The sequence below is a fragment of the Camelus ferus genome, chromosome 10 (assembly GCF_009834535.1).
Source record: "Camelus ferus isolate YT-003-E chromosome 10, BCGSAC_Cfer_1.0, whole genome shotgun sequence".
Classification (NCBI taxonomy): Eukaryota; Metazoa; Chordata; class Mammalia; order Artiodactyla; family Camelidae; genus Camelus; species Camelus ferus.
The window spans coordinates 34,270,659-34,298,431 of NC_045705.1; the positions used below are offsets into that span (position 1 = coordinate 34,270,659).

General features: G+C 37.7%; 2 protein-coding genes and 1 long non-coding RNA gene across 3 annotated transcripts; 1 reads left to right on the forward strand and 2 right to left on the reverse strand.

Annotated features, from left to right (window-relative positions):
- LOC116666390 lies at positions 1–27,773 on the forward strand. The gene is made up of 3 exons (XR_004323210.1): positions 1–233; positions 24,455–24,505; positions 26,389–27,773. It is a non-coding gene; the product is annotated as an uncharacterized LOC116666390 (long non-coding RNA).
- LOC102517094 (olfactory receptor 1440) lies at positions 5,272–6,692 on the reverse strand. Its single transcript, XM_006193639.2, has one exon. It carries the CDS (start codon positions 6,383–6,385, stop codon positions 5,423–5,425), a length of 963 nt encoding a protein of 320 aa, XP_006193701.1. The 5' UTR covers positions 6,386–6,692; the 3' UTR covers positions 5,272–5,422.
- On the reverse strand, positions 19,214–20,152 carry LOC102512101 (olfactory receptor 5AN1-like). The gene has a single exon (XM_006193621.2). The coding sequence runs from the start codon at positions 20,150–20,152 to the stop codon at positions 19,214–19,216; it is 939 nt and encodes a 312-aa protein (XP_006193683.2).

The following is a 27,773-nucleotide window of genomic DNA, read 5'->3' on the forward strand; positions in this document are numbered from 1 at the left end:
TCCCAGGTTCATGAGTCCATCACTCTGGCTCTAACATCGCCCACCATGATTTCTTCTTTTTCCAGTACTATTCCCAGGCTTGGGTTGCTGATGAGATCAGCTGTTTGAATGAGGTCTACAATCCCACGAAGACATTCGCTGCTGCAGGAAATCCTTCCCGGGCCTCCTGTTGGTTTCCCTTTCCCAGTGCCCACATCCATCCCAAGATGACCTTCCTTGACACTCTCAGCTGGGTAAGAATTCTCCCTGTTCTAAACTCTCATAGCTCACACTTGTCATTCCCTCACGGCTTCCATCGCTTTCTGACTCTGATGATAGTTATGTGCTTACTTGTGTGATTTCTCTTTGAGGTCTTACTAGGGTTTCAACTTCTGATTTACCTTTGTATTCCAGTGTCTGGCATCAAGTAGATGTTCAGCGGCTGTTTCCTGAATTTAATAGGACAGTTTTTCTACAAAGAAGCTTTTTAAGCTTCATCAGAATATCAATTGCAAAGTTCAGAGGTGGTAGTTTTACAGAGAAGCAAACTAAAGTGTAAATGAGGATATTCATTTCCTATTGTTGCATAATGAATTAACACAAATTTAGCAGCCATAAAGTTCTGTAGGTCAGAAGTCTGAACACAGTGTGGCTGGGTGCTCTGCTTACTGTCTTCCTCCTGAACAGGGTAAGAGAAGATACTGGGGTATTTTTTTAGCTCCACCCACCTTTCAAGTGGAATGTCACCTTTTCCTGCATCTTATGAAGTAGGGAGGGAGGATATATTAACGTCTCTTTTGCAGATAAGAAGTAACAGCTCAAAGTTACTTGGAAAGACTTTATGGCTTAGTTCAAGGAAGAATTTTTTTATAGTGAGGCTTTTGTTATCCTCATCCAAAGGTAAAATGAACTAAGAGGTTGTGAACCCTTGGGGGAAAGAGAAGTATTGAAGATAAGCATTCATATCTCCTACGCACAAAGAGAAGTGGATGTATTTAGCCTCTCTCAGATGTGCATGCCAAGATATTTGAAGGAGCAATTCTAGCTAAAGTGGCAACTATTGAGGGGAAAGAGAATCTTGTTTGGAGCACTGTGAAAGAGGTGCTAACATTCTGTCCCCATGAGGGATGCAGGTACACATGCATTCCTTGCCCCTCATCTGCTGCTTGTTTGCTAGGTCACCTCTGCAACTGTGAGCTGAGGCCTGCCTCCCCAGCTGTAAAATGAGGGGCTCATAGCCAAGCTGTCGTGAAGACCAAATGTTTGTGGACACAAACTGTGAAGAGTTACACATAGTAAAGTCAGCATCATCACTACCACTAGTCAGATCCATCCACTTGCCCTCCTTGTCTTAGGTCTCAGTTACTGTAGAGTCTTGCAATGGATGTCCCTCTGCTGGTTAATGAAAGTCTAAAAGGATATCACATTTTGGTGTCTCATTGTAAGAGATGTATCATACTTATATAAGACTTTGTTTCATTTTACTTGCCTCTTCATAGTCATTGGTGAATTTGGTCATTTTTATAACCATGCAATACATTCCTGACAATCTACATGTAAGTAAACTATACAAGTCAAGCCATATTTTAAATGCATATTACAGAGAAATGGCTATTGCAAGGAAACCTATGGTGAATCTCTTCATTTCTACTTCTGACCAAAAAGGCTACCCCCTTCCTCCTCCTTAATTCTTCATTTGGCTCAGTTCTGCCCAAGAACATTGAGTTGTTCAGTATATGTCCCACTGGTGAATGATATATCTGGACCATGCCACAGCACAACGGGTGGGGAACTTGCTAGATCCCGGAAGCATTGATCAATCATTGTTCTTCCAGGGCCTGAGGTCTGTGTAGGGATCAAACAAGGAATGGGGTTTGAACAGTTACTAGGTTGTTTAGTTTGCGTGTCCTCTTCTGCTGGTATAGAGAAGGGCTGTTTCATTTGTGTAGTGACTTTACTCAAGAACAGAGATGGGTTAGTATTCTGCTTGATTTTTAACATTTTCTTAGGACCTTTCATTTCCCTGGCTCGCTTCCTTTCACTTTTTTATTACCAAATCCTCAAGGAATACCCACCACAGAAATGGTGCCTTCCCAAGAATGCCGCCTTTGGTCTTGTGCACTTTCCATCCTCTTTTTTTAAAAAGCTAAAAAAAAAAAAAAAGTTTTATTGAGATATGCTTCACGTATTATAAAATTCATCCATTTAAAGTGTGCCATTCAGTGACTTTCAGTTTATTCAGAGCTTTTCAGCCATTACCACAATCTAATTTCAGAATATTTTCATCAAATATTTTCATCCATATTCATTAGCATCTAGTCATTCCCCATTCCTCTCCACCCCCTTTCCTGCCCACATCCCTAGGCAACCACTGATCTACTTTCTGTCTGTATAGATCTGCCTATTCTGCTGATTTCATTAAAATGGAATCATACAATATGTGGTCCTTTGTGACTGCTTCTTTCACCTGGCATGGTGTTTTCAAGGTTCACCCATATTGGAGCACATGTCAGTACTTCACTCCTTTTTATGGCCAAATAATATTCCACTGCATGGATATTCCAAGTCTCTTCTCTTTGATTTTTTTGGGGGAATATAATTGATATATAACATTATATTGTGCGGATATTTCAGCAGTACAACATAATGATTCAATATTTGTATATACTGTGAAGTGCTCACCACAAGTCTAGTTAACACACATCACCACACATGGTTATAGATTTTTCTTCTTGTGATGAGAACTTTCAAGATTTATTCTCTGCAATACTTTCAAATGCACAGTGTGGTATTATGAAATATAGTTACATTATGTCACCATGACTTACTTATTTTATAACTGGAAGATTGTACCTTTTGATTCCCTTCACTCATTTGCCTACTTCCCACTCCTGTCTCTGGCAATCACTGATCTGTTCTCTGTATCTATGGGATTGATTTTAGATTCCACATAAAAGTGGGATCATATGTATCTGTCTTTCTCTGTCTGATTTACTTGCTTAGCACAGTGCCCTCATGTTCCATCCATGTTGTGGCAAGTGGCAAAGCCTCTTCCTTATTTTTTTAAATGGAGGTACTGCAGATTGAACCCAGGACTTCGTACATGGTAAGCATGCTTTCACCACTGAGCTACATCCTCCCCCTGGAAGCTTCTTCCTTTTGATTTCCCCAGTTTTCAGTGCTCTGAGTCACCAGGTCTCTGACCTCCTTTCAGAATTTCTCCTTTGAGGAAGGAGTATCTCTTTTGAGGGGAGATTTAATCTGTGTTTCACCATAGCTAGCCCTAACTGCATTATCCTCTTTACTGATAATTCCAATATCTGAAGATTTTGCAGGTCTGTTCATAGGGACTATGTTTCCCCTGGCTGGATCTCAATTCTGGGGGTTTGGCTCCGTACATAGGTTTGTGCTTTAAAATTTTTTTTCGCTATGAACTGCTCTTTTTGTTCTTGAACATCATATGTGGGAGTTCTTGCTCATATGCACTGGGGACATAGCCTTCCAGTTCACCGACAGCATGTCCTGAGTCTTGTCCTCTGAGGCTTCACCACCCATTCGGCCAACATAGCAGAAGCTCAGGGTCTCCAGCGTTCGGCAGGACTCTCCAAGTGAAAGCCATGTTTAGTGCTTGCTTACTTTTCATTTCATCTTAGGGTTTAGCTTCTTCTTCCTTTTCATTAAACTAACTGAAATTCTTTTAAAAGATGATTTTATTTCAGATTCAGCATTTCAGTTGCTTCAGTGATGGGGGTCATTTAGGTATAATACATAATTCATCACTCTGCCAGACACAGAAATCTTCAGTAAACTTCATTCTCCTGATCTTTAAAGATATTTTCAATTCCCCTTCTTATTTTTGACCTTATCAGTCACACCTAATTTATGTTTGTATTAAGACAGTTGCCATTCCTGACTTTTTCTCTAGGTTTGACATGTCCATAACTTCCTGCCTTTTGCCCATAAGGTCTTCTTTTTGTGTGTGTTTGGAGATTGGTGTAACCTGGTTTTCTTTAGAAAGTTATTTGGGAGAATTATTTGAGCTTGGGTTTAAGATTTTATCTTAAGAATCTAAAGAGAGGATTTGCATTTGCTTTTGGTTGGTGCTCAAGGGTACTACCAACCTCTGACTGCTTTAAAATTAATTTTCACCCAAGAGACACTTAACTAAACAGGTTGTGTGAATTCAGACTACAAACCTCCATTAGGGTGTATGGTTACAAATTTTCAGTTTACTTTTCCACATACCCAGCATGAAGCCTGAAAGAGTTTTAAGATTTCCTTTCTGTGAAATAGAATTTTTTCCCCTTAATTTCTTCTCACACCAAAGTCAAGTCCACTGGACTCTCATGTATATACATGTCTGGGTCTCCTGTCGAAGTCTCAGGCGGCTCCAGGCTTGGTCTCCCTCTCCCTAAGCTTCACGTGCTTGTTGAAATACAGGCACAATATTACCAGAGTTCAGCAGATTTCCCCCAATGTGAAAGTCATCTTCAGAGCTGCCTTTACTCTCAGAATTCTTGATTTTTCTTTATATATATACATATTTTTGATGGAGATACTGAGGATTGAACCCAGGACCTCACATATGCTAAGCTTGCATCCTACCACTGAGCTATACCCACCCACTTTCTTTATAGTTGGATGTTGGAGATTTCTCTTCTTTTCTTGCCTGATCAGAAAGGTATGCAAAAAAATTCCCTAAAAAGTATGTTGTCCAATGTCTTTAGTTATTTTGCAGTGGTGAGTACATCTCTGCTTTTCAGTCTGTGAAAGCAAAATGTAATCTTTCTATTATATTTCAGAATCCAAAGGATCACTTCCTTCCTTTGTATTTTTTAGCTCTTCCTGGTCAAGGTAGTATCATAGAAATCCCCTGTTCATTCTATTCACCTACTGATGTTGAGTTCTGAAAACAGAAACCTAGAAAACAAACTCTAGACCAAACTCTCTACGGCAGATTTCCTTGGCAAGGAAGTTATGTCAAAGTCTAAAGTTAGGCTTCTCTCCACGTCCCTACCTCTATCAACTGGAATTTGCCTGGACACCCAGAGAGTTTGAAGTCTGGGACAAAGTGGTCATTGTTCCTCTTGTGATGTTGTGTACGAGAAAGATCACTTACTGACCTTGTATTCAGTCTCATTCTCTCCAGCCTGCAGTCAGAAATTCTGAAAAGATATGTAAGAGTCAAATACTGAAAAGTTGAAGGTTATGTTGATATAAATATTAATATATTAACTGCTTTGTGAAGTCATTGCTGGTGTAAGATATGAGAGTCAACTGTTGAGACGCAAAGAAGCCACTGGATTTGCGTGGCACTGAGCCAGTCTTGGGTTTAGATGGACTGACTCACTTGCAATCCTGCCAGAGCATCAGATATGTTGAATAATGTTAAATGCATTTTCCTTGCAAAGTCTAGAAAATTCTAGTCAACAGGGTCACTAGCCTACCAGATCTTTAAGTAACTGTGACAATGGGAAAACATCCTCTTCTTACACCTCTTAAGGGCATCTTTGATTTCCTTGTTTCTCAGGCTGTAAATCAAAGGATTCAGCATGGGGATCACCACAGTGTAGAAGACTGATGTCATCTTGTCGTAGCTCAGAGAATTATCAATGCTGGGGTGCATATAGACAAAGAGTCCTGATCCAAAGAAAAGGGTCACTGCTGTCAGGTGAGAAGCACAGGTGTTGAAGGCCTTGGACCGGCCTTCAATTGAGCTGATCTTCAAGATGGTGGCGATGATATAACCGTAAGATATCATGATGATTAAGAGGGATGCCACACCAAAAACCACTGCTATCACAAACTTTATGACTTGTAGGAAAAAGGTGTCAGAGCAGGAGAGGACTAATAATTGAGGCAGGTCACAGAAGAAGTGGTTGATAACATTTGGTCCACAGAAGTCGAGCCGAAGTAAAGCGCACAGTTGGATTAAGGAGCCAAAGATACCAGTTATATAGGCTCCAACCACCGTCTGCACACAGAGGGTGGGGGACATGAAGGCTGTGTAGAGCAGAGGGTTACAAATGGCAGCATAGCGATCGTAGGCCATGGCTGCCAGGAGACAGCACTCAGTCAGACCCAGGCTAGAGAAAAAGAAGTATTGCATGGTGCACCCCATAAAGGAGATTGATTTATGCTTCTTGAAGAAGTCCAAGAGCATCCTGGGGGCTACAGTCGAAACATAGCAGATGTCCAGCAAAGACAGGTTACTGAGGAAAAAGTACATAGGTGTGTGCAAATGGGAGTCCATCCTAATAAGGGTGATGAGGCCCATGTTCCAGGACACCGTCATGAGGTAGATCCCTAGGAATACTGAAAAGACTACAATGGTGAGCTTTGGAAATTCAGAGAATCCCAAGAGAATAAACTTTGTAATTGCTGTGCTGTTCCTTCCCCCAGCCATTGCATTGATGATCCTAGGGTCTGTAGGGAAAGAAGAGAATAAATCTCTAAGTCAATTGTTACCCCAGTTTCTATTAGAATAAATTGCTTTTATGCATGCTGAACACAGAATCAAGAGAGAGATTGAGCCATTTTAGAAGAAATAACTGGTTAACTTTGCCCCTAAACAATGGTTCTCCCTGTCAATTTTCCCACATATAAAAGAGGATAGTTAACACTTTTCATTATTAACCCATCAACCTCTTACAAAGACAAAAGAAAGTAAAATAACATTTGGAAAGCCCTTCTTAAAAGATACTTGAGGGGCAGGAGGGTATAGCTCAGCAGTAGAGCACGTGCTTAAGCGTGCACAAGGTCCTGAGTTCAATCCCCAGTACCTCCATTCAAAATAAACAAATAAACTTAATCACCTTCACCAAAAAAAAAAAAGAATAGAAAAAGATACTTGGGAAATTTTAGGACATTCTTAACGGGATTTTAACTCCTGCATATAGCTTAGTGACTAACAGCATGGCCTTAGATGCCACCTAGCTATTTTTGAAGGTAGCTCTGCTATCTGTAAGCTTCATGACTCTAAAAAGGTTGTCTGTTATCTTTTTACCTACATTACTTCATCTGAAAAACAGAAAAATAATTATAATAGAATCTATCTCATAAGGTTTATTTGAAGTTAAATTAGGTCTGTTAAGTACAGTGCCTGCTGTGCATAAAGTATTATATGAAGTGGAGTGAGCAGGGCGTATCTTTCTAATATAGTTTTAAAGCATTCATTTGGTTTGCGGTAAATTTTTAAAGTGTAAATTTTAAAGGGTTTGTCATGCAGATAACACGCTCTGACTACAGTTTGATTAAATTTTAAATCAGTAACACATGGAGAAATATCACAACTAGAGACAAATTACATATTTCTAAACTATTCAGAAGTCAAATAACAAATTGTAATGAAAATTTTAAAATATTTGTAACTTAAATGTAATGAAAAATGCTATTTATCAAATCCTGTAGACTTTTTAATTGAAGTATAGTTGACATGTAACATTGTATAAGTTTAAGGTATAGAATGTGTTGATTTGACACATTTATATATTGCAATATGATCACCATTATAGCTTTAGCCAGCATCTCTATCATATCATATAATTGCCATTTCTTTTTTTTTGGTGAAGACATTTAACAAGTCTTGTGGATTTAACTAAAGATGTGCTTAGAGAAATATAGGTGTCTTAGATGCATATAAAAGATGAAAAACTGAAAACAAATGGTCTGACCATAATTCTTAGACAGTTAGGAAAGAACAAAAATATTTTAATTAAGTATAAAGAATTTCAAAGTGATACAAGAAAATCAGAAAAATATCGAGTTACCTAGGGGGCAGATAACAGCCCAGCCTCATACTTGATAACAAGATTCAACAGTGGAAGAGAGAAAAGTGATGTTTGCAAAGTTTGGGGACAAAGAAAGTGTGATGCCCCAAATTTGGTGCCCACTCAACTGTCCTTCAAGAATGAAAGCAAATTTATACGCATTTTTAAACATGCGAGAACTCAGAGGGCACCTGTGCCCATTAGCTCTTCTCAAAAAAAATCTATCGGAAGGTGAAGGTAAACAACCCAAAAAAAAGAATGGGGAAAATAATTTGATTGTAAATAACACTTTACTTAAAATCTTAGCCTTGTGTAGATACAGTGAGTAAATAAAAGAGAAAATGCAATAAATAAAATTCTTTTAAGTTTACATCTTCGTTCCTCAACCTACTACAAACCTATGCCCAGATCATAACTGAAAAATTCATGAGTAGTCTTATATGAGATACCCATTTCTACAGTTTGGGGGAGATGGAGAAAATGAAAAGTAGACAAATTAGTGATAGGAGCCCCTGCATTTTGCCTGTTGTCTTGAATCTGCGGAAGTTCCTAAAATTCATCCAACTGGACTCTTCAACATCTTGCCTTCCTATACTGTTGCAGTATGGGAGCAGAGGAGGGAATTTCCTACACAGGTTTCTCTCTAGCCTTTCTGCAGCTCAGTCATCACAGCCCGAAAATTATCCCCCTATAGCAGAGCTTCTCAACCATGGCTGTATGTTAGAATGACCTGGTGCACTTTTTAAAGCAACAGTGATCAAACTGATTAAATCAGCCTCTCTGGGGCTGGGGGCCAGACATCAGTATTTGCTAAGACTCAACAAATGATTTCAACGTGTAGTCACAGTTCAGTGTCCATAAGAATCATCCTGAAGGCTTATTAATACACAGGCTTCTGGGCTCTGTCTCCAAGAATTTCTGACATGGTTGGTCTGAGTGGCATCTGACAGTTTGCATTTCTGACAACTTCTCGGGTGATTCTGATGCCACTGGTTCCAACAGCACACTTTGAGAACCACTGCTCTAAATAATAAACATGTTAAATGAGCTTTTGTTGCTAGAGTATAAACAATTGTTTTTAAAAAGTACGTAGAATTAAAGGTCACATTGGCCCAGTATCAAGTGTAGCTAAAGCAAGTCACCTCTCACATCAACTATTATAATGTTTAAAATCCTTCTGCAAAGACAGCAGCAGGTCTGCAAAGATGGCAGTGACAATTTTTAATATTTCATGAAGCTATTAAAATTGTCTTTTTATGTAAAATAACACCATTAAATTGCCTTGGAGTAAAATTACATCAACTCCTCCTGGCTATTCTATTTCAAACTAAGCTAAAGTTTCAACTATCTCTGTTGAATATAAATGAGAAATTAACTACTGAGAAGCAGAGTATGTTTGCTTCCACCATTTACCAACTTGATGATTTTTGACAAATCACTTCGTCTCTGTGTGCCTCCATTTCATCATCTGTAAGAGAAGAATTATCACTTAACAGGGCTTTTGTGAAGACTTATTTAAGTATAGTATATAAAGTATATAATAGAGTACTGGTCACATAGTAAGCTCTCGAAATGTTATACTAATAATGAATAACAGTAACTATTATATGCTAAAGGTATTTGCTAACTAAAAATCTTTTACAGGGGAAAAATGAGATTATTTGGTAGTGAAAATCTGGGGTTCCTGGGCCCAGATTGTGAGCTATCAGAAAACCTCCATGTCTTCCATTCCTCACTCTTTCTACTTGCTAATATCTGAAATTCCATGTTGGATGTTTTCCTTTAGGCTCAAATACCTTGATTTCTGTTAAAGTTCAAATAATTCCATTGAGACAGAAAAGAGAGAACATGGTTATTGTGAGAAAATTAAAAAGTAAAAATAGTCATTGAACCTAGATGTATGAGGTCCCTGAGCTGAGTGCATAGGGTTGCAAGAAGAAAAAGAAAGCCAAATTGTCCCATTCTTATTTTACTCACCCAGATTGTCTCATATATATTCTGACAGGTGTGTCTTGGTAAAATCCGAGAGGCACTGCTGCCATGGCAGCCTTTTCCTGGACCTGTATCTGAACTCTGGATGTCCAGATGTACGTAGGGTTCTTTCAGGAGTTAGAGGACACAAACATAATATGAGCATTAAGGATTAACTTCCCCTACACTCTGGGCTTTCAGCCATGGATCCTGCTAGCCATCGCTGTACAAGAGGTGCTTCCAACTCAAGATTTTCTCTTAAATGTTTCCTTGGGGTCCAATGTAGGGAGAGAGGAGGCAATTAACAGAAGGCAACTTTTTGGTTAATTATGCTCTAGAGTGATGGATGGTGAAACAGAGAAATGTTCCCAGTTGATTCCATTTCTCCACATTATCATGTGAACCTCACCACCTTGTTGAATCAATTTCCAAGTTTCCCTTCCAGACTTTTAGAACCATGAGAACTGGGAGGGACTCTCAGTGCAGAGTGATCATAGCATTTATTATCAAAACTGGATAATTTTGGTCATGAAAAGGAGTTATTAATAATGAGATCAGGACAACAAGCATAGAGCAGGATTGTCCCAGGCAAACCAAGTTGTACAGTGAACCAGGTTGTATGGTCACCCAACATTTGAAGTCTTTATCAGAATAGTCATCCATTGTGGTTTTGGTGATTATGTGGTTTTGGTCTCTGGATGGACTTGCTTGGGTTGAATTCAGATTTAATTACTTACCAGCTCTGTGACCTTGGTTCTTTTACTTAATCTCACTGTGCTTCAGTTACTTAATCAATAAAATGGAAGAATATGAAAATGAATATATGTGTGCACTTGCATGACTGGAATATTGTGCTGTATACCAGAAATTGACACATTGTAACTGACTATACTTTAATTTTAAAAAATAATAAAACAGATGTGATAATAAAACCACTACCTAAAAGAGTTGTAATGAACTTAAATAATACCTGTACAGTATTTGGAAGCACTCAGCAAATGTTAGAAATCCTACTACTGCTAACATTATAATTGTTGTGATTTTGTTACCAAGTCCAAGCTCATACTCCTCCCAACACAACAGGCCAATAAATTGAGAGATGAGTTGTTGGGGCAAGGAATAGTGACTTTATTTGGAAAGTCAGCAGACCAAGATGGCAGACTACTGATCCAAAGAACCATCGTACCTGAGTTAGAATTCAGGATTCTTTTATAGTAAAAAAGGAGGGGGCATAACTAGCTGCTGCAAAATGCTTAAGGAATTTCTGTAAACCTCCAAAATGTTATTCTCTGTTCTGCAACTTTTTATCTGTATGTGAATGAAAAGTGTTATACCTTCAAAAGTCAAGCACGAGAGGCAGAGCTTTGAGAAGGGGCTATTATGTATATTTCAGGCTAAAGGCAACATTCCTTTACAAAGGTGCAGAGAGAGCATGACTGAGCACAGGCAAGAGAGCACAATGGTTAGAGCTAAAGGACTATATTTAATTTGGAGTCATATTTGTTCCTGTCTGTTACAATTTTTCCTTTTTCTTCTGTTCATACTTTTACAAAAATTAAGATCATGGTATATGTACAATTCCCTATTCAGCCTTTGTTATAAAATACTACTTTCATGTTTTTAAAACTTGGTAAATTCTATTTTAATGTTTGCATACTATACTATTAAAATTTTTAATTTAGTTAATGGTTTTCTTGCTATATTGGCTCTTTACCTTATATTTTGTTTTATTTATCTTTTATAATATAAATGCAACCCAGATAGTCCTGATCTCACTAATCTTAACTATAACATCATATTATACTTGCTTTTTATTTAAAAAATTAACCTTATTGTTAAAAATAATCAAATACAGAAAACAACATAAAAATAAACAGCTTAAGGAATTACATGAGAACACCCTTGTAGCTACCACCCATGTGAGAAGACAGCACTCTTACTACCTACCTCAAAAGTCTCCTACATGCTCTATCCCAATCATACCCCTTCCTTCCCACCTACAGGTAGCCACTATTCTGATTTAATAATCTCTTGATTTTTCTTTATAATTTTATCACTGAAGTGTACATACCTAAAGGTTAACATGAGTTTTGGCCTTTTTTAATGTGCTCTATGTGTGTGTGTGTGTGTGTGTGTGTGTCTGTGGTTCTGTCTCTGTAGCTTGCTTGCTTGCTCCCTCTCTCTCTCTCTCTCTGAAATTTATGTTTTTCCTTTGGAACTTCTCACAGTCTGCAGTTTGCTAATCGACTCCCCATAGTATGAATTAATGTGTTTTTCCATCTTCTGTATTTCATGTAAATTTGCAGTTGGATATAGGGGCTTCATATGACTCAGCTTTGATGGTTTCAGCAAGACTACCACATAGGTAATATTGCCCATTTGTTTTTAATATCCAGATTTGGAAGGCACGAATATCCATCCTGTGTCGCTTCATACATCCAGTGCTTCACCTGGCTCCCATTTCTGAGTACTTATGGGAAGCCATGAGAAGTGGTCTTACAGATTCATCCTGGTTGTTACATGCCAGCTCAGTGGATTTTTAAAAGCTTTTCTCTGCTTCTATTTTCCTCTCCAGTAAGTAAATTTCACTGGAGTTTATTCTGATTATTTAAATATAACTTCTTGTTTTAAACTTGTGTAACTTTCATGTGAATGATGGTTTTTCTCTCTCCTTACCCTATCATTGTCCACTACAATGGGATGAGATGGCTCATGTTAGAGAATGTGTACCTACCTATTCAAATAACAGAACAAGAAAACAGGAAATGAAAAGAGCAGGTGGCTTTTTCTTTCCTAGGTCAAAGACACAGTTAATATTTTGTGTGGAGGAGGGAGTGAGCATGAGGCAAGATACTATCGTGCCCAAGTGAAGTGGGTTAGAGGCCTTGCAGATTGGTTGTAACAGCCACAACTGGGTCTATAACAAAAAGCTCCAGAAACGGGTGCAGCCAAGAGGATCTGAAGAAGTGAAGCATCTAATACAGATAACCCTTTGCACCACTCAGCTTTGTTCGTGCCTTATGATCGTACCCAGTTCCAATACTACAATATGGAGGCTTCATTTCTGCAGGAACTAGATGCCCTCATTTCCTCCCAAGAGGGGAGATACAATCAATAGGGTTACTAAAGCAAGTTCTGTCCTTGCCAAAGCATTTAGATCTGAGGTCCCAGCTGATTAATCTCATCCCTCTACCACTGATTTCAGGTTTCCCTCACTCTTAGCTATTATTTCAGCTGGTCTAGGTTGCCTGTCTAGAGGGTTACCCCACACTTACATCCCTGAAGAGTCTGAGCTCTTCTGGTTGCCTTGCTATTCACAGTTCTTGGTTGCTATAATTGCCTATTCACTGTTCTCCCAGGCATAGAAGATGCCCCAGTGAATCCCCTGAGTTCCAGAAATACTCCTTCCAGCCCCTGTTGTGAAGCAGAAACCTTAACTCCTCATGATATTCAGGTCAACTATCCCCACTATGCAGTAAATTCTTTCTTTGCCTGCTGGTCTACCAGCATCAGAGGAAAGTCTCAGCTCATTGGACTCCTTCTCTGTCCTCTGATGGAGGTGTTTTCCCAACTTCCAACTTGGTAGGGAGGGCCTAAGTTTATGGGGGAAAAAAAGCACAAATCACAGAAGTGTCTCACTGGAAATGACAGTGAAAGGGTGAAATCTTGTTTTCATTCTTTGGTTCAGGAAGTCATTACAGCCAAGCCACTGGGAGAAGGCACCACATATTATGTGCTTGTGTGGTGGACATGCAGCTTCCTGGAAGATAGTGCCTCAACAGGTCTTTTCCTCTGACACCTCAATTCAGCTATTAACCCAGATACTTCTACATAATTACATACAATATAAAATCCCTGGATCTCATGGTTATACTCCCATTGGCCACCTCCTCTGCCACAAACTGTGTCCCTTGAGCCAGGTCAATTTCATATGGGATAGATTAGGTGTTCTGTAAGAGCTCAGATGGTGGTACTGGCACAGACATTGCAGGCATGGAAGGCAGACCTGTGTCAATAGTATGTGTCTCAAGGAAGTGTAAATCACTATCCCCTCCAGGGTGGTAGAGTTCACTATAATACACCCACTACCACATGGTTGGCTGTAATACTTGAGTCGTGGTACCCTTCAAAGGGCTCAGGTTTGACTTATCTGCTAGCACACTGAATACTCAGTCAGATCAGTAGTTTGGCCTTGATGAGAAGGAGCTTGAGCATTGCCTTCAACCTTTCCATCATGCTCACTTTCTGTCCATGGTGGCCATGAATTGGAGTTTACAAGGAGAGAGGCTGGATGATATCTATGCTATTGCTGTCTATCGAAGTGTTGAGAACTTCCACTGCAATGGATGCTCTCTGGTGGGCATTAACATGTGAGACAAATATCCATGTGTTTGTATCCATTTCCATAGGTCCATCCACATACTTCTTTGCTGGATGTTTTTGTCTCCATTCTTCCAGTCTTGCTCCTTCCAGGCTCCTGACCAGCCAGTCAAGCTACCTGGCACTGATTAGGAGTCCATGTATATCCTTAACTCAAATGCCTTCTCCCTCAGTGCAAATTGGACAACCAAGCATGCTTCTTGGAACTCTGACCACGGGGAGGATTTTCCTTTGCTACCATCATTGGCCCACTGTATTTGTATACTGTATTTGTATCTGCTGTACAGTGAAAAGCAACTTTTTAAAGTAGATATGCCAGTGTACACACTCATCAGCAGAAGATGAAGTCTGTATTACTACATGGTCAAATCAACACTTGATATTGTCCTACTTCTCAGTTTTTACCTAAATAGTGGGTGTGAAATTGTGTTGCTCTACTACTAATGAGGTTTAACATCTTTTAATATGTTTCAAGATCATTTGTATTTTGTCATGGAATTCCTATTGATCTATTTAGCCCATTTTAAGTAAGACATTTGCCACGTTTTGTTCCTAGGAGTTTATTAACATTCTAGATACTAATCTTGTCAGTCATACTTGTATTAGGATCTTTTCCAATGGGGACTGGATCTTTGAGGGATTCCTAGCAGTCTCTTAATAATGAATATATTACTCTTCTTGACTTGGAAACATGTGGGCTAACCAACAAGTTATCTGTTTTCCACACACCCAATGTTCAATGGTGGAATATGGATAGGATAATGGCAGTAAACACACCTCTTTAGGAAGTAAAAGAAGAGAAGATATACGGCATGCATTGGTCCATAGCAATCCCAAAATCCTACTAGGCATGTCTTAGGAGAAATCCTCACACTGAGAATGTAGACTGTTCCATCATTAAGCATTGTTTCCATTCTGCCCCCATCCATTATTTTTCATGATACTTAGTTCCACCTTCTGCAAAGTCCTTACTTTGATGTTTATCCTCCTTGGTCACATTTGAATAGGAAGTCAAAGAATGTCTCTTCCTTGGGGGTCTGGTCAGTTGTCTCAATCTGTTTCCTGGCCATTGAAGACTGATGTTCCAAGGATTCTTTTCAGTCTCAAATAAGCAAATTTCTTTTACTCTAGATTAATAGTTGACTTCTTATCTACTTATTCAAGTCAGTTCCACAGACCATAAGCTATATTCACATTCACAATTAGTTTCTAGATCTCTCTCTGTATATATTTTATATATATATATATCAAATATATATTTCAGATATCTCAGGTCTTTTGGGCTTCTCTGTGAAAGTCACATTCTAACTCCCTAAATTTCTTTAATAGGAACTATTTTGTCAAATTAAAAGATTTACTGAGCATAACCTTCAATCATTTAGAATTTATAACCATGGGATGTGATGACCACTTCCTTGATTTGGTCCTTGATGCAAGGTTCAGTTTTATTCACCTTTTTTTCCCTCAGAGTTCTTCTCATTTTTATCTTTACAAGTTGGAGATAAAGCTTCTCCTCTAACTCTGCAAGTCCCCAAATTTCTTGTCTCTTTCATTTTTCCTTGCAAACTGACTACTTGTTTTGTGAGCTTGTCTCATTTCTGTGGAACCTTGTTAAATGCATCTAACAGCAAACAACTCACGCTAGAAGCATTCTGTTTTCCCATATAATCTCTCTTTCGAGGATATGGTTCCTGCTGACTGTTTTCAGATCCCCAGATGGAAGCCCAGCTGGTACTTGCTGAGAGAACCTCACCCAAAGATCCCCTCATCTGGTCTGCAAGGAACGCAACACCCTGAGTGCTAACCCCAAACCTCCACCAACTTTGTGCCAGCTCGTTGTGCATATTCCCAAATGTGGCAAGAGAGTGAGTTTCAGTAAACAGCAAATATGCTCAGAAAATCAGACCAAGGTCTGTGGGCAAGGGAAAAACCACAACTTAAGCTATAATTGTTGCCAAATTCTTGAAAACAAAAGAGGTTACTGGCAGCCATCCTGGTAAGCTGTAAGAACCAGATGAAGACTTGCAAGCTTAAGAAATCAGTTGCAAGAGAAAGCAAGAAGTGTGGAGCAGATGTATTCATAAAAAGTTGGAGAAAGTCTCAGATGTAAGCAAAAGCAATGAAAAATGTCTCTCATCCAAAGACAACTAGTAAAGATGTGAGGAGGTTTCTACTACTCATACACAAAAATAGCAACTCAAAACTCCAAGTAGCATGAAGAATCCAGGAAACATGTCATCACCAAAAGTTAACAATAATCCTCCAGAAACTGAACATAAAGACACAGAATTTTTCAAGCCATCTGATAAATATATCAAAATAGCTGCCTAGAGGAAACCCAAAGAAATACAAGAAAACACAGAAAGACAATTCAATGAAATCAGGAAACAATACATGAACAAAGGGAAAGATTTAACAAACAGGTAGAAATCATTCAAAAGAACCAAACAGAAATTCTGGAGCTGAAGAATTTAATAAATTAAATGCAAAATGAAATTGGGAGGACCTAAGATAGAATATGCCAAGTGAAAGAATCAGTGAGTTACAGGATAGGAACTTCGAAATAACACAGACAGAAGACAAAGAAAAGAACGAAAAGAGCAAAGAAAGCCTGCGTGATCTATGGAACACTGTGAAACATACAAATATTAAAATAACTGGAGTTCTAGAAGGAGAAGAGATGGAGAAGGAGGCAGAAAGTCTATTTAAAAATGTAATAGCTGAGAACTTTCCAAATCTGAAAAGAGACATGAACAACCAAGTTCACAAACTGATAGATAACCCTGTTATCTCAGTGCAACATAACCTTTTCCAAAATATATTATAGTGAAACTGTCAAAAATCAAATACAAAGGGAGAATCTTAAAAGCAGAAAAGGGGGAAAAAAGAGTATAACCTACAAAGGAATTCCCATTTGGTTTTCTGCAAATGTCTCAACAAAAATCCTAACAGACCAGGGGAAAGTGGAATAATATGTTCAAAGTGTTGACAGAAAAAATTGCCAACCAAGAATAATCTGGCCAGCAGTTATCCTTCAGATAGAAGAAAAAAATAAAGACTTTTCCAGACAACCAGGAGCTGAGGGGGTTTATCACCACTAGATCTTCTTTGCCAAATATGGTGAAATTAGCTCATCAAGCTGAAGTGAAAGACACTAAATAGTAACATGAAAACATATTCAAACATACAACACAGTGATAAAAGGCAAATACACAGAATTACAACGCTCTAATTCTGTTAAGATGAAGGAAGAAGCAAAATTGTCATTATTTCCAGATGATACAATCTTACATATAAAAAATCCTACATATAAAAAGCTATTGTAAGAAATCAACAAATTCAGTAAACTTCCAGGATATAAAATCAACATACAGAAATTAGTTGCATTTCCATACTAACGTCTAGCAAGAGTTCTATCTCCTAAGGAAGTTATTATGTCCCCTTAGGAACAGACTTCTCTCGAAGTCAATGCTTCAGAAAACATACATGTGCCTGAGTGAGAGGAGCAAATATCCTTTATTCATGTTACAGTTTCCTTGGCATAGGATAAGCCCCCACATTCCCTCCCAGAGTTTCAACAATTTCCCTCTTCTAAATCTTGTACACGTGTAAACTCATGGAAGATTTGGCAAAGGCTCCAAATATGTCTGCACTTACAGTCCTTAATTAAACACAATAATTCATGCAACTCATTGAAATTGAGACTCCCAAAACATTCATTAATACCCCAATGAATCTCCAAGGATAAAATGGAAATGTAACAACATCTGGTTTATATCAGTTTGTTCCAGTATAGACAATCTTTCAAATCGATAGTGAATGCTGCTATATATTTTGCTACTCTTTTTCATCAGACCACAATGACCAAAATCTTTACATCTTCCTTCAGAAAACAAAACTGGTCAGAACTGATAACACTGCCTATCTCACTATCTATTTCTTCTCTTGGCCCTTGAAGATTCTTGGAAGTAGTCAGCATTAAGCAACACTATAAATTCTACTCTAAACTATGTATCACCCTATGCAACCATAAATCTCTAGGACAGAAAACATTGAACACACCCAATAAGAATAAAGGTATACCAGTTTTCCATATTCATTTTCAGTCTCTGCAATATTGAATATTCAGTAACTCTATTATTACAATAAATTATCACACAAGTCCCCTCACATAAAACTTGAACAGATGGTTAGGATGTCAGAAATGATTGGAGAGTGTGATCCCACTGGGTATGTCAAACAAAGGTAAATTTTCCGGATTAAATGGAGGAGAGAAAAAGAGGTCTGAGTCCCACAATGTCAGAAACAGCTATTGGCTGTGACATGGATTTCGAACACTATCTCCCATTGGAAACCCCCACTGGACTCTAGATTCAAGAAATTACATCATCAGACCATGAATAAGTAGTACTGAAGGAACCAGCTATTTCATTCCATTCCTCTTTATGATTCAAATCATGTCCTCCTTCCTTAGACTATAGCTAGTTGAAACTAGGATGTAACCAAAATTTTATTAGATAATTAGCACTGAAAGTGGCCTTACACAAACATTAGCTATCTTCAGACTGGTCTTCCTGGGAGGCACAGTCAGACCAATTGTACAGCTTTGTTTCTGTCCAAAAGGCACACATCCCCTCTCTGGGTTCATTCTCATTCTCATCAGACACACATAGTGGACATCAATGGCCACCATGTCTGGATTTTGCTACATCAGAATACTTGAGAGACAAGGTTTCTACATTTCTGGGGTTCATGTCAGATATCTCTCCTTCAGAGTCAGAAGCCCAAGACTGAATAAGGCTCAATTTAAGAAGCAAAAAAGAAGCAATAAGGTTCTAAATCTTCATGTTTTACAAATACTTGTGAATATATTAATAAATGATGAGACCACTCCTTATGTAGGATGAAAATAATGAGCCCCTAGAACTTAAAAATATTGTGTTTATGTGGCATCAAGTTGACTCTTGGTCCATTTTGGCATGTTATCCGTGTTAAATGAAACTTTCTTTGTCCCAAGGCAGTATGAATTTTGTTATAGGTCATTCATATGAATATTATTGTGTGTTAAAGTAATTCTAACAGGAAAAATCTGTCAGAAATCTCAGTCTGTGACCTCAGCAACACCCTGTCTTCTTTTGCAACCTCTTCAAGGCATCTTTGATTTCTTTGTTTCTCAGACTGTATATCAAAGGGTTTAACATGGGAATCACCACAGTGTAGAAGACCGATGCAAATCTATCAAAGCTAGAGGAACCACCAGAGCTGGAACTCAAATAGACAAACATACCTGAGGTATAGAAGAGGCTGACTGCTGTCAGGTGGGAAGCACAGGTGTTGAAAGCCTTGGACCTGCCTTTTGCTGAAGTGATCTTCATGATGGAGATGACAATGTAGACATAGGATATCATGATAACTAGGACATTTATTATCCCAAAGAGCATTGTTAATATAGCAGTCAAGAGCTGTAAAGAGAAAGTGTCAGTGCAGGACAGGACTAACAGCTGGGGCATGTCACAGAAGAAGTGGTTGATGACATTAGGCCCACAGAAGTGGAGCTGAAGCATGGCACACAATTGGGATATGGAAGCAGAGAGTCCAGCCATATAGGATCCCAGCACCATCTGAACACAGAGAGTGGGTGACATGACTGATGAATAGAGAAGTGGATTACAAATGGCAGCATATCGGTCATAAGCCATGGCTGTCATGAGACAAGACTCACTCAGTCCCATGGTTGAAAATACAAAGTATTGAACAACACAACCCACAAAGGTGATAATTTTCTGCTCCTGGAAGAAGTCGTAGAGCATCTTGGGTGCTGTGGAGGTCACATAGCAGATATCTATGAAGGACAGATGACTGAGGAAGAAGTACATGGGTGTGTGGAGGTGAGAATCCATCCCTATTAAGACAATAAGGGACAGGTTCCAAATCAGAGTTGTAACATAAATTACCAGGAATACAACAAAGAGAACTGCTATGATTCTGGGGAAGTCTGAGAATCCCAAGAGGATGAAATGGTTGATATCTGTAATATTTCTCCCCGAAATCATTGGCTTGGTGCTCCTAAAATCAGAAAAAAAGACAAGAGAATGCACTGCTGACTCAGGTGAAATAGTAGCATTACAAATTTTTATTCCACTGAGCACTGGAATAAGAGGAATCCTTCACTGTCCTGGGGGGAAGACCAGCTTTTCATCTTGAATTGCCAAGAAGTATCTTCTCTTTTTTAGATTCCACATATAGGTGATATCATATGGTACTTTTCTTTCTTTTTGTAGCGTACTTCACTTAGAATGATGATCTCCAGGTCCATCTGTGTTGCTACAAATGGAATTGTTTTATTTTTATGGCTATGTAGTATTCCATTGTATAAATATACCACAACTTCCTTATCCAGTCATCTGTTGATGGACATTTAGGTTGTTTCCATGTCTTGATTATTTTAAATACTGCTGCTATGAACATTGGGGTGTGTGTATCTTTTCAAATTAAAATTCCTTCTGGATATATACCCAGGAGTGGGATTGCTGGTAAGTCTACTTTTAATTTTTTGAGGAATCCCCATACTGTTTTCCATAATGGCTGCCCCAAAGCTGAGCTGACTAGGGAAGGACTATCTCTGCCAAAGCAAACCTGTAAAGTCTAGAAATAGAGACAACTTACCCAAATGTGCAGATATCAACAAAAGAATCAAGGATAACAAAAAATCAGGTAAATATGACACCACCAAAGGAAACTAATAAAGCCTTAATAACTGATCCTAAAGAAATGAAGTTCTATAATCTGTCTGACAAAAGAATTCAGAATAACTCTCTTAAAGAAGCTTACTGAAATACGAAACCCAAAGATAGATAACAAAATAAAATTAAGAAGACAACGCATTAACAAAATGAATAAAATGAGTTCAACAAAGAAAGAGAAACCATCAAAAAAGAAAACAAAAACAAAAATTCTAGAACTGGAGAAGACAATGACTGAAATAAAGAAATCAATAGAGAGTTTAAGAGCACACTCAACCAAGCAAGAAGAAGGAATCAGTGAGCTAGAAAATAAGTCATTTAAAATTATCCAGTCAAACAATCCTCCCAGACTTCAAACAATATTACAGATCTACAGTAATCAAAACAGTGTGATATTGGCACATAAGCAGATATATGAATCAATGGAACTGAATAGAGAGCCCAGAAATAAACACACACACACACACACACACACACACACACACACACACACACACACACACACACTCTTATGGTCAATTAACCTTTGACAAAGGAGTCAAGAATGTATACAATGGAGAAAAGAAAAGAAAAGTCTGTCCAGCAAGTGATATTGGGAAAGTTGGACAGCCACATGTAAACCAATTAAGTTAGAACACTCTCTCTTACACCATACACAAAAATAAACTCAAAATGTCTTAAAGACTTAAACATAAGACAAGATACTATAAACCTCTTAGAAGAAAACATAAGCAAAACATTCTCTGACATAAATCTTAGCAATGTTCTCCTAGGGCAGTCTACCCAGGCAATAGAAATAAAAGCAAAAATAAACAAATGGACTTAATTAAACTTATAAGCTTTTGTTCAGCAAATTGAACCATAAACAAAACAAAAAGACAACCTACAGAATGGGAGAAAATATTTGCAAATGATGAGACTGACAAGGGCTTAATTTCCAGAATATATAAACAGCACGTACAACTTAATAACAAAAAAACAAACAACCCAATCCGAAAATGGGCAGAAGACATAAACAAGCAATTCTCCAATGAAGACAAACAAGTGGCCAATAGGTACATGAAAAAAAATGTTCAATATTGCTAATTATCAGAGAAATGCAAATCAAAACTACAATGAGGTATCACCTCACAGCAGTCAGAATGGCCATCATTCAAAAGTTGACAAATGATAAATGCCAGGGAGGGTGTGGAGAAAAGCAAACCCTCCTATCTAGTTTTTGGTGGGAAAAAAACTTCTTGGTATGGGTCCTGACAATGATTTTTTTGGATATCCCACCTAAAATACAAGCAAAAAGTCAAAATCAACAAGTAGATTTGTATCAAATAAAAATTCTTCTGCACAGAAAAAGAAATGATCAAAAATAAAAAAGAAAAAGTGACCTGTGGAACAGGAGGAAATATCTCAAACCACATATATAAGGAGTTAATACCCAAAATACATAAATAATTTATAGAACTGAATAGCAAAAAAAAATTCAATTAAAAATAGGCAAAGGGCCAAAATAGACATTTTTCCAAAGAAGACATCCAAATGGCCAATAGGTACAAGAAAATGTGCTTAATATCGCTAATCCTCAGAAAAATGTAAATCAAAACCTTCATGAGATATCACCTTGCACATGTTAGAATGGCTACCATCAAAAGGATGAGCTAGCAATTACCATTGAGGATGTGGAGGGGAACCCTGTGAATTGTTGTGGGAACGTAAACTGGTGCAGCCACTGTGCAAAACAGAGTGAAGTTTCCTCAAAACACTAAAAACTCCATATGACCCAGCAATTTCACTTCTGTGTATGTATCCAAAGGAAATGAAAGCACTGTCCAGAAGAGATAGGTGCACCTCACCCCCATGCTCACTGCAGCCTTATTTACAAGGGCCAAGATACTTGAATGGATAAAGAGATTATGATATATACATATTTCAGGCATAAAAAATACCTTGAGAGCATTGTGCTAAGTGACGTAAGTCAGATAGAGAAAGACAAATACTGTATGATTTCACTATATATTGGGGGGAAAAAGCTCATACAAATGGAGACCAAATATGTGGTTCTCAAAGGCAGGGGATGGGGAATGGGAGAATTGGAAGAATATGGTCAAAAGTGTAAACTTCCGGTTATAAGATAAATAAGTTCTAGGACTGTAATATACAACATACTATAGTTAACAATACTGTATTTTACATTTGAAAGCTTCTAAGAGAGTACATTTTAAAAGTTCTCATCACAAGGAAAAATTATATCTGAATAAGGTGATGGATGTTAACTAATTTTAATATGGTAATAATTTTGCAGTATGTACTTACATTAAATCATTATGTTGTACACCTGAAACTTATACAGTTATATGTCAATTATATCTCAGTAAAACTGAAAAAAAAAAGAGTTTTAGTTCTGATATCCTCTCATTCTATGAATTTGTCGCAGTAGCTTAAACTCCCTTAGTCTGATTTACTCACAACAAAGTGAGGACAAGAGCCTCTGAATTATGGGGTTAATGGGATATGAGGAAATTCATGCAAATGCTCAGCACACAACCCAGTACCCAGTAATTGTTCAATAGCTGTTGGCCATGATTATCATTGATTGCTCAGGGATATACTTGAATGACAGCTGCACCCATGAACAGGAATGCCAGGGTGCTAGAGTTTCATGGGTTAATTTGGGGAAATTCCTGAGACATCATCAGCCCTTAGACAGGCAGGCATCATTGCCTTTAGGCAGGTGTAGATTCAGACCTCATTTAGAGGCAAGTCAAACTACCTGGGGCCATGAAGATAAAACCACATAAATTATTTTCAATTTAGTTTGCTTGAGTTTGAGCACACTTGGGTCACTAGAAAACCAGCATCAAGCTATCATGAGCCTCGATGTCAAGATTCAAAGTAAATACTTTAATTCCTAAATATTACAAAGGTATATTTCTATTTTTTTGTTGGTACAGTCAGCATGTCACAACTCACTAGCAGATTTGTAACAGATTCCAACTATATGCTCTGTTCCATAACCCAAACTGTCCTTCCTTGAGATGAAAGAGTAAATCAATGCTAGCAGCCAAGGGAATCTTGGAAAAGATTAATAATTAAAAGGATTTGAACTTTGAGGTATCAAAAATATTATAAACATTGATAATTTATTGTTCTTATTAAAATAGATGTGTCAAAAGAACAAATAAAAATTTAAGAAATCAATTTAGATATTGGTAAGAATTTAATATTTGATAAAAGTATTTAAAGTTGGTAGAGAAAGGATAAACTCTGCTATAAATGGTCTGTGAGACCTGGTCCACAGTAAGTAAAAAGCATTAGGGGAATAAATATATAGGCATTTATATAATCTTGGAATGAGAAATATTTCTGAAATACAACACCAAAACAGAAACTATAAGAGAAAAAACATAACAGCTCAAATTTTGGTTATAGCTGAAATTTCACTTACATAAAATAGTTTTGAAATATAAGTCACAAAATATTAAAAAGTGTGATAAAATGTTTAATATAAAAAGCATAAATGAATAAGGGGTGGGTACTCACGTATACTGCTGATGAGTGCACAAAGTGGTTCTCTCTTACTGAGGAAGTAATTGCTTTACCTAATTCTGTCTCACACAGACACACAGACACACCATGGGAGCCAATCACAGAAGCTGAAAGTAATGAGTGGTATGACTGATTTTCTTCTTTACTTGCCAGTTGTTTTTCAATTTTCTACAACTCCTATCTATATAAAAATAAGTTATTAAGATATATAAATCTTTAATCCTCAATAGCAAAGAGAGATGGGGGAGAGAGGAGCAGGAAAATGAGAGAGAGAGAGAGTGAAAGAGAGAATGACAGAGGATAGACTCAGGCTTCCCTACTTTTACCTACCGGCTGTGTGGCCCTCAGCCAGTTGCCTCATCTATAAATGGGACTAACAATACTTACTACCTCATAGGGTTGTTGCAGGGAATGAATGACATAAAGGGCTTAAAACAGTAAGGGATCAAGAAATGTTAGCAATTATCATTCACGTGAATATTCCTCACCGTGAAGAAAAAACATAAGGCGGAACTAACACTGAAATACTAAGGAGTTCTTCATAAAACTATTTCCTAAATTGGATGGTCACTAAGCCTAGACTAAAGAACATTGTTAATAAATAATTGTACTTATTTCTTTATTGCATTATTTCATTGTCTCCCACCCAGCTAAGCTGTAAACTCTTGATAACGCCACTTTTTATGCTCCACCACCACCAAGTATATCTGAGCTGATGATACTCACCGTGTACAGTATATGGACTACTGGAGATGCTTTCCTATTTAGTAATAAGCATTTCATATACTAATGTTTATAAAACTCAAATATAAATGTATGTTGAATACATCAAGAAATGGTTCTTTCACCCACTTTTGGATATGGAACTCAAAAAATCTTATATTTGTTTTACTTTAATTTATGATTTTATGAACTTTGAAATCTTCCTGCTTACTTTTAGAACACAGTGCTATCAACATATTTCTCAGATATTTTGTCCAAGATGATAAGTAGGGTTCAGTGAAAATATTTTGAAAGTATAAACCCCCAAACATAGCATCCCCCTAACACCAACATAAATTAATCAATTCAATGAAAATCAGTTAAGCTTTTGATCAATGACTTGCAATAAAATTCTTCACTTTCTTAATACATTCTGGTAATAGACTCAGCCACAACTAAAGCATTCTGTGTAGCCCATCATCCCCAGAAAAGAGTGAGCAGTGCTGGGATGTTCTACTTATTCATGGCAAATTTTATCTAAAAAATTGTAGTGTTAAAATTTGGTAAACTAGAGGAAAAACAAATATATTCTGAGTATATTCACTCTTTTTGATGAATTTTTTGCATGTGTTCACCATCTCTCAATACAGTTTTTAGAAGAAAAGGTGACTGATGTAAATATTGGTTGGAGATTTTATTATGGAAATAAAGTAAATCAAAACCTTTTCCGAGTCTGACCTACTAAGGACATGATCATTTGGGAGATTGTGCAGAGTACAAAATCAGGTTTAAAAAAAAAGTTAGGAATGTTGCTGGATGAAGAACAATGTAAGTAAAAGAAGGTTTAAAGTGACAGACAGCACTACTTGCACTTGGAGTGGAGCATCTCTGATATCTGTGTCACCCATGCTAGATGTCTCTAGACCCCCAAGGTCTCCATAATGACAGTAGAGAACTATTTGAAGTATTTCAAAAGGCCAGCGGAATGGTCCATGTGTACTTTGTCGTATTATTATGGAGTGACCAGCTTGACTTTTGCTACATGGAAATTATGAATCAAAGCTGTATATTGAAATGGAAATCAAATGATTATTTTTAAAAAGAGAATTCTCAGGAAAAATTAAATTTAAAGGGATGGGTAAAGTTGGGAAACACATGCAAGCATTTTTGATCTTAGGAAATTTCCCTGAAATTCCGTGAATTACAATTTCTGATTCAGCCCTCGGTTACCTTGTACAACATATTAGGCTATGTTGGCATTACTTCACTTGATTCTAAATGATGCTATTACCTCTACTTTACAGGTGAAAAAACAGAAAGTAACAGAGTTCAAGATCATATCCTGGAGAAACTTCAGAACTCAGCATCTGTCCTCACCCTAGCATGAGACCTGAAATTTTAGGTTACAGATTACTCTTTTCACTGGAAGCCAGACAACTTGGATGAGGAGAAAGAGCCCTAGGTGGAGGATACGGACGTGACAAGAGGGAAGAGCTTAAGAATGAAAGAGACTGAGGACTATAAGCCTTGCTTCGTGAAGGTCCTACTAAAAGGATCACATGGCTTACAGAGATAGCACAGAATCCACCATTCTCTATAAATCTTGCCTTCTCACCGTGACCCAGATCCCCCTAGAAGACAGAGTTCTTGCCAAAGGTTGAGACTGTGTGTTTCTTTCCCAAAGAAATTTTTCAGCTGGGTCTTACTACGTGCACTCCAAGATGGGACCTTTTGTCCAGGAGCTGTCTGTCCACTCACAGCCAGAGAGAAGCCCACACTGGGGATCCTCTTAAATGTGTTACTAAGGACAGAGGTGAAAGAAAAAGGAAAATTAGGGAGAGAAAATTCTCCAGGTACTTGTTCTCTGGAGTCACGGTTGTCGTGGAGTTTTTATCCCTGCTAATTTCATGCTCCGTTTTGCCATGTCCCTTTTGGATCCATTCCCCACTTCCCCATCGTCCAATCATCATCATATGGTTATAACTTTTAACGAACTTGGAGCCATTAGAGCTGGAAAGGACCTAGGGATTATCTAGTTCAAAACCTTCCATTTCCAGGTGAGGACCTGAAGCCAGTGGAGCTAAGGGAGTTGCCCAAGAGGACATAGCTAGTTGGTAAAATAGCTTGAAAACAATAAATTAAAAATATGGGCTTCCTGTTTACAAAGCAGTTTCATTTTAGATATATACATACATACATTTTCTCAAATATCTGATCTGAATCAATCATCACACCTATAAGGCAGATGTGGCCTTATTTTCTATGCATAAATGAGGACATTGAGGCAATATGAAATACAGTAAAACTGATTCATAATAGAGCCAAGAATTATTGTGGTTAAAACCACGGGCATTGGTATCAGCGAATATGGGTTACATTCTGGCTCTTCTACTTGATAGCTGTGTGACCTTGAACAAATTAACCTCCCTAAGCCTCAGAATTATCACTTCAAGGTTATCATAAAATGGGACTGACAGTAGTAGCTACTTCATAGAGTAGCTCTTCATAGGGAAAATCAAATTCAATTGCCTATAAATCATTACTTAGAGTGTATAATGCACAGCATGCTTTCTATTATAGTAAGTATAAGCTTGTTCTCTGAATTGGACTTCTTTCCAGTGTATTATCCTGCATTAAAAATATTCATTAAAATATCTACTTAAGGTAATTCTCCTAAACTTTTTTGTTG